Source organism: Athene noctua, chromosome 12, assembly GCF_965140245.1.
Source record: "Athene noctua chromosome 12, bAthNoc1.hap1.1, whole genome shotgun sequence".
Taxonomy (NCBI): Eukaryota; Metazoa; Chordata; class Aves; order Strigiformes; family Strigidae; genus Athene; species Athene noctua.
This window is the reverse complement of record NC_134048.1, coordinates 10,143,704-10,157,294: the sequence shown is the minus strand read 5'-3', so window position 1 is coordinate 10,157,294 and position 13,591 is coordinate 10,143,704. Positions and strand designations below refer to the sequence as shown.

Here is a 13,591-nt window from a genome sequence, read left to right as displayed (position 1 = left end):
CTAGTCCACAGCCAAAGTGGAGAGTTGGCTTCTGTTTCAAGTTGAAGCTAAGACTGTTGTAACTTTAACATGGTAAATTTAGTCAGAAGCATGAGTAGCTCAGAAGCATGAAATAAATCACATGAAATGATAGGACTGCAAATCTGTTGTATATTACAATAGAGAATTGTGGTGGTTCTGATATTTCCATTTCCTGTGAATGACAGAGTTGAAGGTACATATTCTGAATGAAAGTTAATACAGTGTGGATACTTAGCCTCTCCAAGAAAATCACAGGCCTAAACTAACGATGTTATTGAAGAAGAGTAATCATGAGAAATAAAGAAAATGCCTCTTTTGTTTTAGATTCGTACATTAGTGAGAGAGCGTGGAGAGCAGGATAAAAAACTTCAGGCTCTGGATGAGGATTTTGTTAAGATTGAGGCAAAGCTGAGTGCTACAGTTCAGGAGAAAACATCTATTCTGGCAAATGTTGCATGTCTGAAAAAACAGCTTCTGGAACTAACAAGAACCAATGAACTACTGAAGTCAAAGGTATTCTGACAAAGAAGCATATATTTGCTTTGCCTTTGGTGTTATTAAGCTCCCTGGGCAAGAGGAAGCTTCAGTTGCTGCTCAGTGTCTGTTCTGATGTTCCCTGTGCCCCTTCATTGGTACAGGGCTGGAGTGTGTCTGGTTTGGAATCTTGTGCACTTCTGTCTATAGACAGAGCGGGACTTGCTAGCACCCATCTCACGGATGAGTGGAGATCCGTGTTGTGGGAGGGAGACACTTAAAGGATTGTGTAAGGAGTAATTCATATGAAGGAGTTATGCTTAGTTTTTAATTTCTTCTCTAATAAGCTGTCTGAAGATGGCATGCAGAAGAAAATGAGCAGCCTATGCATGGAGTTAATGAAGCTCAGAAACAAGAGGGACGCTAAGGAAAAGGTATGACTATTTGCCCTGCATGGGTTAGTAATTGTGAGCTGTTCAGGATCAGCTAATGAAGGGCTTACCACAGACCTGCAGGTCATGTGCTGTTTCTGTCCTCAACTCGGTAGTTTCTTCTATTTTCTGTACAGTGAAACTAGAGAAAGAAAGATCAAACAACGAATGTTCTTCATCTTGCTGTTGATACACAGAGTAAACTTTTGTTCAAGTAAGGAAGCCTAGAAATACCTCTGTTACAGTATCAATCTGTTGGTCACACTAATTTCTTTGAAAATCAGTGGTCCTTTGTGTAGTTTGGAGCTGTTATAAATGTTTGTTTTTCAACTGGTGGTGGTGGTTGGTTTTTTAGCAAATGGCTAGTATATTTACAGAGGGATTCTTTGAATCACATGTAGCATAGTAGCAAGCACTATCACTAAACTGTAGTTATGACTCAACTTCTGTTTACCACGGTCTCTTAGCAGATGGATTTATTTTTTTTACTAAATCTCATTTTGTTGGTGATATTTTTCTTTTTTTAAGACTGCAGTTGCAAAGCAGGAAGACATGGAAATGAAGCTGCAGGAAGTGCAAAGGAATCTAGAGCACTCAAAAGGAAAAGTAGCACAGTTAGAAGAAAAACTGTAAGTAGTAGGGAAGGGTATTGACTTAAATGTTGTATTATCTAGCTGTGCTTACATGCTTATACCTTATAGTAAGCATGTAGTTTAGGGAAAATATAGGCTGTCTCCCTACTGAGAAGGAACAGAAATTGTTAGTACTTGTAAATGGGAATAAACTTGATGGAATTAAGTTTTAGCAACTGCTATATTCTTATAAAAAGAACGTACAGATTATTGCTTCTCTAATGTAATATTTTTCCAAAAGACAAACTGTATCATCTCAACCCTTTGCCTTCCAGTGTGATATGGGTGGATGGGTAGCAAAGCATGTATCTTGAGAAAAGGGTTGTTCATCTTGGAGTAAGACATTCATGTAGATTGGGTACTTCAGTGTCTGGCCCTTTAGACTAGTCAGTTAGGAATAAGCAAGAATGGAAAGGTATTGGACCAGGAGTTGAGATCCTAATTCAGTAGCCAGGCATTTGACCCAAGTTCAGTGAGTACCTGTGTGTTCTTCAGCTAAGTGTATTGAAGAGCAGTTACGGTGCCTTCTAAATTGATTCATAACAGCCACATTCTCTGAAAAAAAAGGCAACTACAAAGTGTCTTGGATTAAGCAGCCATATGTAGGAAAAGAGTTCCTATTCTGCCCAAATACTGTCATTTGCCACGCGGGAGCAGTGCACTAACATATAGGCTATTTCTGAGGATGGCAACCTAAGAAGGATGGAGTTATAAGGTATATTTTATGTCAATTTTGCATGATCGGCACTGCAGCATCCTTCTTACCCTTTCTTCATTTACCTAACATGCAAGTGCTCAAATGTGAGAAGAATTTTTATACCTACATTAGAGCTAAAAATACACAAAGCTAATCATGCAGGTAGTGCAGTGCACAAAAGGAGGAAATGGTAATTTGTCTAGCAAATGCAACTGTTCTAGCACACTTTCTTGGGGCAGCATATGGCTCAGCATCTTTACTACAAACGAGAACACCATATGGAACAAGTATTGAAAGAGGGTAGAATCACCTCGCAGGGCCAATACCAGTTTGTCAGCCAAACTGAACTGTGAAAAGAATGTATTGTTACTAAGTCACAATTCAGTAGTTTATTTATACTTGCTTATCCATAAACAAATAACTTAAAGTAGCTGTGAATTTGTTTGAATACATCCATAACAGAAACTTCCTGGTTTTAGGTCTGCTACTGAGAAAGAGAAAGTTGAAGAAAAGTCTGACACTGAAAAACTCCTGGAATATATCACAGAGCTCAGGTAACAACAAATTGTTCTTGAGTTGGACTGCATAAGTTTAAAAGGCACTAAAACTAAGCTTTCTTTATGACTGGTGAAGTAGAAACTTGGCAGCAATTCTGTCAGAGGCAGAAAAGAAAGCAGGAATCTTTCCACATAATGGAAAGGAGTCATAAGGTATTATTTTAATGAACTTTCTAAATGTGTCTGCTTTTCTGGGCTAAGCAATACTATGAAGGAGTTTTGCATCAGGGTACTGAAATCATGTTTTTAGCCTATTTGTACATAAATCAAGCTAAATCCTTTTCCTCTAAGGTACTGGCAGTAATGTCTTTTAGCCCTGCTTGTAAAATTATGTACAGTAATGCAAAAAAACCCTCAATAATGGCTTACAGTGAAGTTTGCAATACTCTAACTTGCATTTGAGTAGTGTTGAATTATGTATGTATGAGCATCAGTCTGATTCTGAAGATCAATAATCCAGTATTTTGTAACTGATTGAAATTCTAACCAGGCTTCACAGTAATATATTCCTAGCTCAGAACTTGGTGAAAATACAAAAGTATTTAAATTTAACTAGTTCACTCTTCACCACCCACACCACTGTCAATTTAGTTATTAAGAGATACTTCATTAACTGGCCATCTTAAGATTCTGATTTTTCTTGTGAAAATGGTTCTATTAATGTGTATGCTTTTCTGTGAAAATGCAGCTTTCTAAAAAAAATGGATGTAGTAGTCATCTGTAAATCAATTATAGTGACTAATTCGGTTTTAATCAAACCTTTATATTTTGTGTAACTGTATAAGCTTAGTTCAAAACAAAACATTGGTGGTTAAAGTACTTTGGTTTTAAGTAACTTGCCTTAATGTGCAAAATCTTGTGTCTGGGAAGGTAGGTGAAGGCAGTTTTCCTGTTGGAAGCGAACAGTCCTAAGCAAGATTTCTTTGTGCTGAAGTTTCTTACAAACAAAATTAAGTGGTAACAAATACTTGATTTCTCCTACAGTAGTGTTGCAGAAACAGTTGAGAAATACAAACTGGATGTTGCCCAGATGGAGGAGATGCTGGTAAAGAAAGACCAAGATATTGAGATCCTGAGGGATACCCTGAAAACAAAAGAGGAAGAATCATTTAAACTGATAAAAGAACTTAATGAAAGGTGTCATTTGCTTCAACAAGAAAAAGGTATTTCTTAGTGCTTGTATGCTCTTCACATATATGGGATCACTGACATGTCTAGAAGCAGCTCAGAGAGGTTTGTTCTAAAATGTCAATTTAGACTGGTTTGTTCCAAGTTAAGTCATGTCTCTGAGCTCCAGCTGAATGCACCTAGGTATATTTCTAACAGTATGGAAATTGTCTTCAATCTGACATCTGTTAAGTCTAAATTTTTATTTCCATGGAGGGTTACTAAGGTAATAGTATAGAATTAAAAATTGCTTACATAGTAGGAATGGCTTTAATCTGTGAGGTGAACACAGATGATTTATTCCTTGCTCTTCATTGAGAAGCAGCATCCACTTGTCTCAATTCACTGTTAGCAGCTTGTGTGGAAGTTCACTGAGGTATTGGGAATGTGGCTGTGAATCCTTCTTCACTTCTTTCCTTCCCCTCCCCCAAAACCAGCAATTCTGCAGCCTGAGACTGGGACTCAGTTCTCTGTACCAGTTGGCTTGTATGTGCTAGTATTATGCAGAAGAAGCTTTGGGGAAATCATTTAGTTTTTCCCCAGCTGTACTGCTGTTCTGATGAAGGCTAATTGCTTGATCCAAAGATTCCTGCTGTTAAAATAATTTTAAGTGGTGTGCTTTCAGCCAACTTTGAGGAGTTTCCAGATGGCTTAAAGATGTTTTGTTTTGTTTGGGGATTATTTTTTTTTTCCCCCCTTGCCTAACTAACTTTAAAGTTAGAATGGAATTACTGTGAAGGATAGATGTAGTTCTTTGAAGATGGAGAAGGCAATTTGTGTTATATTAACAATTCCTCTGAGCAGAGCAAGAGTTGTTGGAGACCAGAGGAAAATTCCTGAGTATGAATGCTGAAATAGAAGACCTGAAAAAAAAAATCGGCTTAGATGAACAAGAACACCAAAAACTGCTTCAGAAACATGAGAAGATAGTCTCTCAGCTGCAGCAAGAGAAGGTAAATATATTCTATAAATTAGTGTAAAAAATAGACTGATCCAATTACTTGCTCTGAAGGTTCTGATTTTTGGTTACACATGCAGTTGCTGTATTCATTATGGAATGTACAAGTGGGTGCTGGCCAGCAGAAACTGTGTGCTTTGATTCTCCCTTTAGATTTGAACTTACTCGGTGTTTTAAAGTTTGAATGCTGTAAATTAGCCTTTAATATCTAGAAAATGGTTGTTTTAAAATCCCTGGTATTCTGGCATGCAGGAGTCATCTGCATTAATGCACCAGAAGTTACTGGAGTTTCAAGATGAAGTAACAAGTGAGAGACTTCTTCTTGAAGAAGAGCTGAGTGATACAATGAATGAGCTGAATAAATTACATGCTAAGGAGAAGAAAGCGGAGAAGTTGGTGAAGCGGTTGGAACAGGAAATCAAATCTCAAGCTCTTGAACTTGCACAGATGGAAGTGAAGCTGAAAGAGTTTGTGAAATTTTTTGATTCTACAGCTTTGAAAGGAAAAATGTTAAATCAGTCATATAAACAAAGCTTCTGAGCCTAAATCAGGTTTTGGAGATCTGAACAGATCTAAACTTATTTCTTGCTGATTGTTGATAGTGATTAGATTTAATCACTATCAATAATGGCTTGCATCAATTTTATATTGTCTTAATTTAAAACTAATTAGTGAGCGAGACTTGCTTGAAATTCCAGTGCTGTGATAATAGGGTAATAGTAATACTATTAATTGCCTAGTTGTATTTGTGCTATTAATTATCTAATAGAAATTAATAGTAATAGTAGCAGGGTAAGCTAAATGCATGTTGTATGGGATGTTTCTGCCCTGGAGAGGTCAATGACTAGGAAAGATTTTTCAGGCAAGTTGCTTCTTCCTTTCATGTACTGAAAATTTACTATTAGCTGTTCAATCTATTCTACAGTTATCTTGGAAACTAAGATGAGGGAGAAATGCTTAGTTAAATCTGCTATGAAGGTTGGGCTTTAATACTTGAAGGTATGGCAGAGAAGTTACTGTTTTGTCACAATTAATTTATTGCTGCCACTGCAAGCATCCTGTAATTGATAATAGCATTTGGTAATGTGTTTGGACATACTTATCTTCAGTGTGGAATGTTGAATTTTTCTTTCAGGAAGAATGCTGAGTTGGAGCAAATCAATGAAAAGCACAGCAATGCTGTTCTGCAAATCCAAGAAGAGCATAGCAATACCTTGCGTAAACTTGGGAAGACTGTGGCTGAGTTTGAAAGGTATTTAAATTTCATTAAGATCTATGATGGGGTTTGTTTCTAAGATTACAGTAAAATATGCTGTTTATTCACATGCCTTGATATATAAAACTGTATATGAGCGTTGGTACAGTTTAAAGCAGAGGATTTGGTGACGAAGTATTCAGTGGCATTGAGAAATTAATTTATTCCTTCTGAGTACTAATCAAGTGTAATGACATACTTAGTATTAGTTTAGGAAACTGGATGTTTCTTCTTCTGAAGTGTAACCAATTAGAATATTCAAGTGCTCTTGCCTCTCGATGAGACCTGTAACTAGTCATGCTGTTCTCTGCACTGAATCGAGATTATTTTCCTACAGTTCTTCAGGATCTTTCTTCAAAATATTCAGATTGTGGAGGTATTTAAAAGTGATACTGTTATTGCTAAGTATGCATGGCACCCATGACAGATCCAGTGGGATATTTGCCAATGCTATCTGTAGATAATAGGTCTTTTGGTGTTTAAAATAAGCTTCAGATACAGTATGTCTTTTGTGTTTTAAAATCTGTATTGCAGAATTTGTCATAGTGTTACTGCTTATGGTTTTATGGAAATGGGGGGGGTGTTGGGGGGTGTTAACTTTAGATTTATCAGTGCCAGAATAGCGCTGTATCTCCAGATTCTAAAATCTATTAGTATGAGCTTGTATTGCTTTGAATATGTAAGGCCTGAATATGTCAATTTGTATTTTGTCTAAAGTAACAAAATTTTGCTTACTTGCATTGTAATACCAGCTACAAGAAGGCAATAGCTGAAGAAATACAGAGTCTTAAACTGGAGAACACCTCCCTGCAAGAAGTAGTTGTCAACCTAAAAAAAATAGGCCAAGATAATTTACAAATGCTTCAGGAAGCAGAATACAGTAAAAACAAAGCAAAAGAAGAATGTGCAAGGTACTAAACAGATTAACTTTTCCTTAAGCTAAAGAATGCCAACTAAGGCTTGCCTTCTTAAGTAGAACTTAATATGGTGCTCTAGCCGATAAAATCAGTATTTGGTGTAAGCTTAAGCTTTCTTCCTTTTCCCAGGTTGAAAATAGGCAAAATTCACAAAGTTTATGTGCATTAGAAAACTGGTCTGTTCAATCAATTGCTTACTGTCCTTTATGTGGAACATACAGGAAAAGGAAAATACTGAACTATGTTGGAATATGGTCTTTATCAGAAATAAGTTACAGCAACTACTCTACAGATAAGATCCACAGGGACAGACAAATACTTAACACAGAGCTCACCTTTTGCCACTTTATTCTGAATAATCCATCACCTCAAATTCTGCTCACAAGCAGATGCCAGTTAAGCATCCATAAATACCACAGTGTGGTGAAGTAAACAAAGGTCCTGGTTCTGCCTTCTGTGGAAGCCTCACAGTGCAGCTGATTAGTAACACCCAAGACACTGTCACAGGCCACTAGCTGAGGGCATGTTTCTCTGACAGCAGCTCCAGTGATGTATGTTCTCCTTCCAGCTCACTGCACAGAGCAGGAGAAAGTCCCCTGTTGTGGGCAAGTGACTTACTATCTGAGGAGGTGGGGAAGTTTAGTAAAGTCCTGGTGTACCGTCACCTGTATTAGGCAACTTGTGGTAACTGCCTGTATGTGAGCTGTGTTATAGAACATATTGTGTATATGCTGGAAGATTTCCTTCCCTGCTTCTTTTAATGTAGTTCCTAGCTACCATGTGAAGTTGAAGCTGGATTTAAATCAATGACTATGCTCTAATGGTTTTAACTGTTGCATGTGGATAAAATACTCATTCAGCTATGTTAAAATGCTGTTTTGGCCAAACTGCATTGGGCATTTCTGATCTTCCCAACTCTGTGTTGTTGCTGACTTATACAACACTTTACAAAGGCGTTTTATGCTTCTGCTGTCTTGTTTGTCCATACATGTGCCAGTATTTTAAGACTGTCCACAGGACAATTACTGCTTACCCCAGCTTATTTCACAATACCTGTGCTGCTTAAGACATTGCCCTTCCTGTCCTCCCCACCTCCTTAATACTGCCTCCAGTTTCCATTACTGCTGATAAAAGGAAAACAACTGAAGGAAGAATAATAATTTCCTTTCTGATTTGCTGGCTGAGTGTGGCAGGGATGGGATTCTTAGTCCCCACCTAGGTGATACAGGGAACAGCTGAGGCTGGAGGGGGAAGGCAATGCTTTTAGGTGTAGAGTTTTTGAATCCTTGAGTACATCCACATGGAACAGCCTTGACTAGTTTCTGCTTGAGCAAAACTTTGCATGTAGTTTTAATTACTAAAGTGTCTTTCACTAGAAGCTGCTAGTGTTAAACAGCCACAACAAAGAAACATATGATCTTTCCTTGCTTCAAAAGCTTGCTTCCTCATAGGAGGAGTTAAAAATACCATACATCTTGAACTTAACTGCTTTCTATATTGTTGTTCTTCCTTGTAGCACTGTTTGTGCAAACCTTTACTTCGGTTCTTCTACTAACAGCTTTTCAATCATGGTTACTTGTCTCTTCAGATTTAGACTAGTGTAAAAAAAAAAATTAAGGGTTCATTAAGCATGGATGGTATTTTCCGTAGGATGCTTTTAGAAGTCCAGACAAAGCTTGCACTAAAAGAAGCAGAAACAGAGAGAACAAAGGAGTCTTGTCTTGCACAGATGACTGAACTTCAAGAAAAACTGGAAGAGCAAACTGAAGATCTGAAAAGAAAACTTGAACTGGAAATATCAAGGTGACTGTTCTCAAACTAAACCTGCATATTGTAGGACATCAAAGTTTTTTAGTGTGAAGAAGTGCTGAGAACTAACAGTAAGCATAATGAAACTCAACTTCTTGCTTTTTAGGAAAACCATAAATGAAGGTGTGATCTCGAACTTAAAAGAAGAGATGAAGACCTGGCGTAATCTGTACAAAGATTTACATAACAAAACCAAGCCTTTTCAGGTGTGTTATGGAGTGGGTGTTGATTACTATCTGTTAAGACCTGTGCAGTTGACTGTTTAAGTAAACATGTTATTTCCTATTCTAAGGCATTTATCCTGCAATGGTTTCCTAAGTTACTATCCCTCGAGCCAGCTATTCTCTTCCCAAACCAATTTTCTTTGTAGTTCAATTAAGTAAAAGCTATATTTAATTTAAAGATTTGTAAAAGATTCAATATGTATTTCAGCAACAACTAGATGCATTTGAAGCAGAGAAGAATGCACTCTTAAATGAGCATGGTGCAGCCCAGGAAGAACTGAATAAACTAAGTGATGCTTATGCCAAACTACTTGGCCACCAGAACCAGAAGCAAAAAATCAAGCACGTTATGAAACTGAAGGAAGACAATATGCACCTTAAGCAGGTTTGTGAAATGAGAGGTTAGAAATCTTCACGTTTATTTGTTTACTTGATTTCTTGGTTAGTTGCTCTAAATATTTATAGACTAATCCTGCAAACTACTTTCTATGCTTCTTAAATTCCCTGGAAGAGCTAGATTATAGAATAAACCACTGGCCTCCAGAAACACCAAAGGAATCTGCTATACAGAGGGATCACAAGTGCAAATAACTACTCCTCCTCTTAGCTTGGTTTTTCTTAGCTCTTTTGGAGGATCTAGACTTAGTAAACTCTGCTGAAAGCAGCACCTGAAAAGTTCAGGCTACCATACTGCTTTGTGGTGTTATACAGTAATTATACCATGCTGCTGGTTTCTCTATAGCTCTGATTTTGGCTTGTTTTTTAGCACCACTAATAATTGTACATGTATGTTTGTGTTTAGTGTTAGTCAAAAGGGCTACTTCAGTAAAGGATGAAGCAAGCTTTTCTCCTGTTTTTAATCTAAATTTTAAGTATTATGTTTTCTTTAGGATGTCTCAAAACTGCGTGCATTGCTAGCGAAAGAAAAGCAAACCAACAGAGATCTTCAGGAGCAAGTATATGCAAATCAGGGCATTAAGCGTTTTGATCCTTCTAAAGCTTTCCAGCATGATAGCAAGGAAAATATTCCTCCAAAAACTCCTTTTAAAGAAGGTAAGCTTAGATGCTGATGTACCCATGTCCTTGTAACACTTAAACTTAACCAAAGAAGGTATGATGGTCTTGTATAGTCTGCTGCATTTGGGGAAGGAAGGAGCATGGCACCTTGTGTGTGTCACAGCAGATGTTGAAGGCTGCATCAATGGGGTGCTTGCAGTGCTCTGTTTGCTCTTGTGCTTTCCAGCCGTTTCTTCCAGCCTGTGCTGAGCAGGTGGTGTGTCAGGTCAGACCATAGAAAGTGCATTTGATGGGGGGAAGAGGAAGGAGTGGGTTACAGACTCAGCTGGTTTGCATTACCTTGCAAGATGGGAACTTTGCTGCTGTGTATTGCCCGCAGCTTCCCTTCCCTCCTGCAGCTTCCCCTTACAGCTGATGGGGTGATGGCAGCATCTGCTGCACTGGTGGTAGGGGTACAGGTGGCTCAGCCAGAGCTCTGGGCCCTGGTTCTTAAGCTGGCCCCTGGCAGGACCTTACACTGCTGTAGGCGTAAAGGCAAGATGCAGAAGGCCTGCAGGTGACTGGAGTGGAGGCAAAGACAGCAGGAGTGTAGGGGCACATGGAGGGAAGCAGTGTAGGAGGGAGGGGGAGACTGTAGATCTCAACTAGACCTTCATTTCACAGTATATTCCAGGGTCTGAAATTCTGCCTTGCCTCTCACGTGGAGTGTAGTGCCTTCCTGCCCCCAGCAGGCAAAGAATTACACAGTGTGGTAGGAGCAATAGTCAAAAACCCAAACTTAGTAATATTTTTCCATTGCAGGTAACAAAAACATTTGATCTATTCTTGGTATTAAGAAAAACATCATAAATCACCAACAAACTCATGTGTTACAGAAGACTTCAACAGGCTACTTATTCAAGATGACCTTGGATGCTGTATATAATACAAATTAGTAGAAGTAGTAGAGAAATGTTCTGAAATGGTATAATATATTTTTAGAAAACCTACGCTTCGTAGTATTTTTGCTGAGAAGCTGTGGGGTGACTATGTGTTCCAGACTCCTGCTAACATTGTTGTTCTCCTGAACTCCAGAAGTGTTCAGTTTCACTCCTCGGGTATGCAGAAACTGGTCAGTTTGGTTTTGATGGAGCAGTTTTAAGTCCAGAAAAGGTGAATAAGCACTGGAGAATAAGGATGGCAAAGGAAATCTGACTTCATGGAAGATTTTTTTTGGTATCTCATGTATATACAATTCCATATTAAATGAATTTTGCTGTTGATGGTTTCTTCAATAGCAATGTCAGGAATGCTGCCAAGAGACCCTTTTCTTCTGTGGCCTCTGTAATGTAGAACCAATATAGAAAATTGGACTGTACAGTTAGTTTTGATATTCTTAATGGGATCTATATTCAGGACATGATAATTTGAATCCTGTGGCTACATAATGCAGCTGCTAATCTTCAGAAGAGGATTTTCAGGTCAAATTCATATTGACTGCATTTACCTAAATGTTTGCATACTGTGGCCAAGATTAGTGTCTTAAGAGAAATGTCTATTTTATGAATGCTGTGCTCACTGGACTCTTCAATTGTCATAATATCTTGGTAGCCAGCTGCTGTAGCTGATCAGTGATACCTGCAGGGGAATAACAACAGAAAGTTTTAATTGGGTGGGAGGATACCCATTGTATAGACCTGCATGCTGGCAAGGTGTAAAGAATCTGTTTAATTGCATCTAAAATTAAGAATGTTTTAGCACAATAAAAAAATCAAATTAAAGAATTTGTCTATTTCCTTCACAGACAAGGATAAAAACCAATGTCAAATTACATAGTGTAATTGACTTCATGTTCTTTGTTCTAGTGTTAATATTCACAACAAAGCCTAATGCTGGCCTTGCTTCAAAGACTGTGTTTTCTCTAATCTTACAGGAATTATTTATCTGAACTGTACAATACAGATAACCTTCAATTCCCTTATCCTCAATTCCTGTGAATTTCTTCTAATACAAAAGTAAATACTGGAACTGAAGTGAACTGTGGAACTCAGTGTTCTCGTATCTGCTACTATCCTGCATATGGGTGCTGCAGAGGGACAGGACACAAAGTTCAGCATGTTGAAGCTTTTGTCGCTTACGCTGACATATAAACGTAGAGAATTGATAACACCTAGGAGATAAGATATAAAAAATGTATATTAAGTCCAAGGAAAGAAATTGCTAGGTCTTGTCTGTTAATGTGATCTTTGCATATTTGCTGGATTACTTGAACTTCTGAAGGTTGAGGGTGAGGATTAACTTCAGGTGTTTGGACTGAGCAATGCTTAGTGTTTACTTTAGCAGTTTGCTTGAAGTGTTGAGAGGCCTCGTTTAAGGAAGTTGCTGAAAGAATTGAATACTGGAGTTAGCTCTCCTTGTGGAGAAAGAGAGAAATGTTTTCTTGTCCAAAAGTTGTAAATGGGGTAAAACAAAATGAGAGGAAATGTGCATTAGTCTGACTCATTTGATGCTCCACAGCCTCTATAGCCACTGGTCAGGGGATGGGAAGTGAGGGGTTTGCTAAACCAAACCCCATCTAGTGAGCAGCTGGGGAGAGGGCAATTGGGGTGTGTGTGTGTGTGGAGTCTGCAAGCAACTGAAAATGGATGAAGTAACACTCTACAGCTCTTACACCAGAGTTTTTCCCCTAAGATGTCATTAATCTTCCATGCATGGTTGCTGAAAGTTGCTCACTTCCTCTGCTGTTCTACTCCTAGGGGGATATTGAAGGCAAAATCACTTTTCATAAATCAAATGTCTGTTGAAAAGCCCTCATGCCAAAAAAGCAAGGACTGGTTTATTGTGTCTTTAAAAATGTAAATGAACATTTTATTTCAAGAGATATTAGGGCAAGTAAATATTAATAGAAGGTTTCACAAATCTCAAAACATGGACACAGGGACACTGAGTTAAGGTACTTTTTTTAACCGAACCTCATTTTTTGGTGTTTGACATGTCCTGCATTAAGCTAGCAAGGATTTCTCACAGGGTGGAAGTGTACCAAGTGACACAAGATACTGCAACTAACACACGACTGTGCTTTTATGATGGCTACCTACTTCCTGCATACAGTCTCTGTTCTTAAATCTTTCTAGCTTAATGGGCAGTTTGGCCTAAGTGTTACTTTAGGCTAGCAAGAGCATGCTTATATTGACAAAAATTAGGGAAATTCTAGCAAATAATTATGGCTAGCCTTAGAGCAATGTTGATTTTTGGTTTAGCTTTAAAACAGAGGTAAATAATGTAGAGCAGACTGGGGAGAGAAGAATGGAAGTGAAGGGGAAATTGAGTGCTTTGTGTCAACTTCAGTCTAAGTGGTTTTGCCAGTTTCATGCACATATGAAAATATGTTCTCAAACCTGAAACCTTGATACTGGTAGCTCAGCTGACTGAAGTATTCACTGCGGGAATCAA

General features: G+C 38.2%; 1 protein-coding gene across 1 annotated transcript; it reads left to right on the top strand.

Annotated features, from left to right (window-relative positions):
- The first annotated feature begins 327 nt into the window (after positions 1–327).
- HMMR (hyaluronan mediated motility receptor) lies at positions 328–11,890 on the top strand. The gene is given in 14 exon segments (XM_074915695.1): positions 328–534; positions 843–929; positions 1,455–1,555; positions 2,735–2,809; positions 3,797–3,975; positions 4,784–4,932; positions 5,190–5,404; positions 6,073–6,189; positions 6,945–7,103; positions 8,760–8,912; positions 9,025–9,124; positions 9,351–9,527; positions 10,033–10,195; positions 10,961–11,890. Coding segments are annotated over 14 exon segments (1,899 nt in total). The 3' UTR covers positions 10,978–11,890.
- Positions 11,891–13,591: the final 1,701 nt, after the last annotated feature.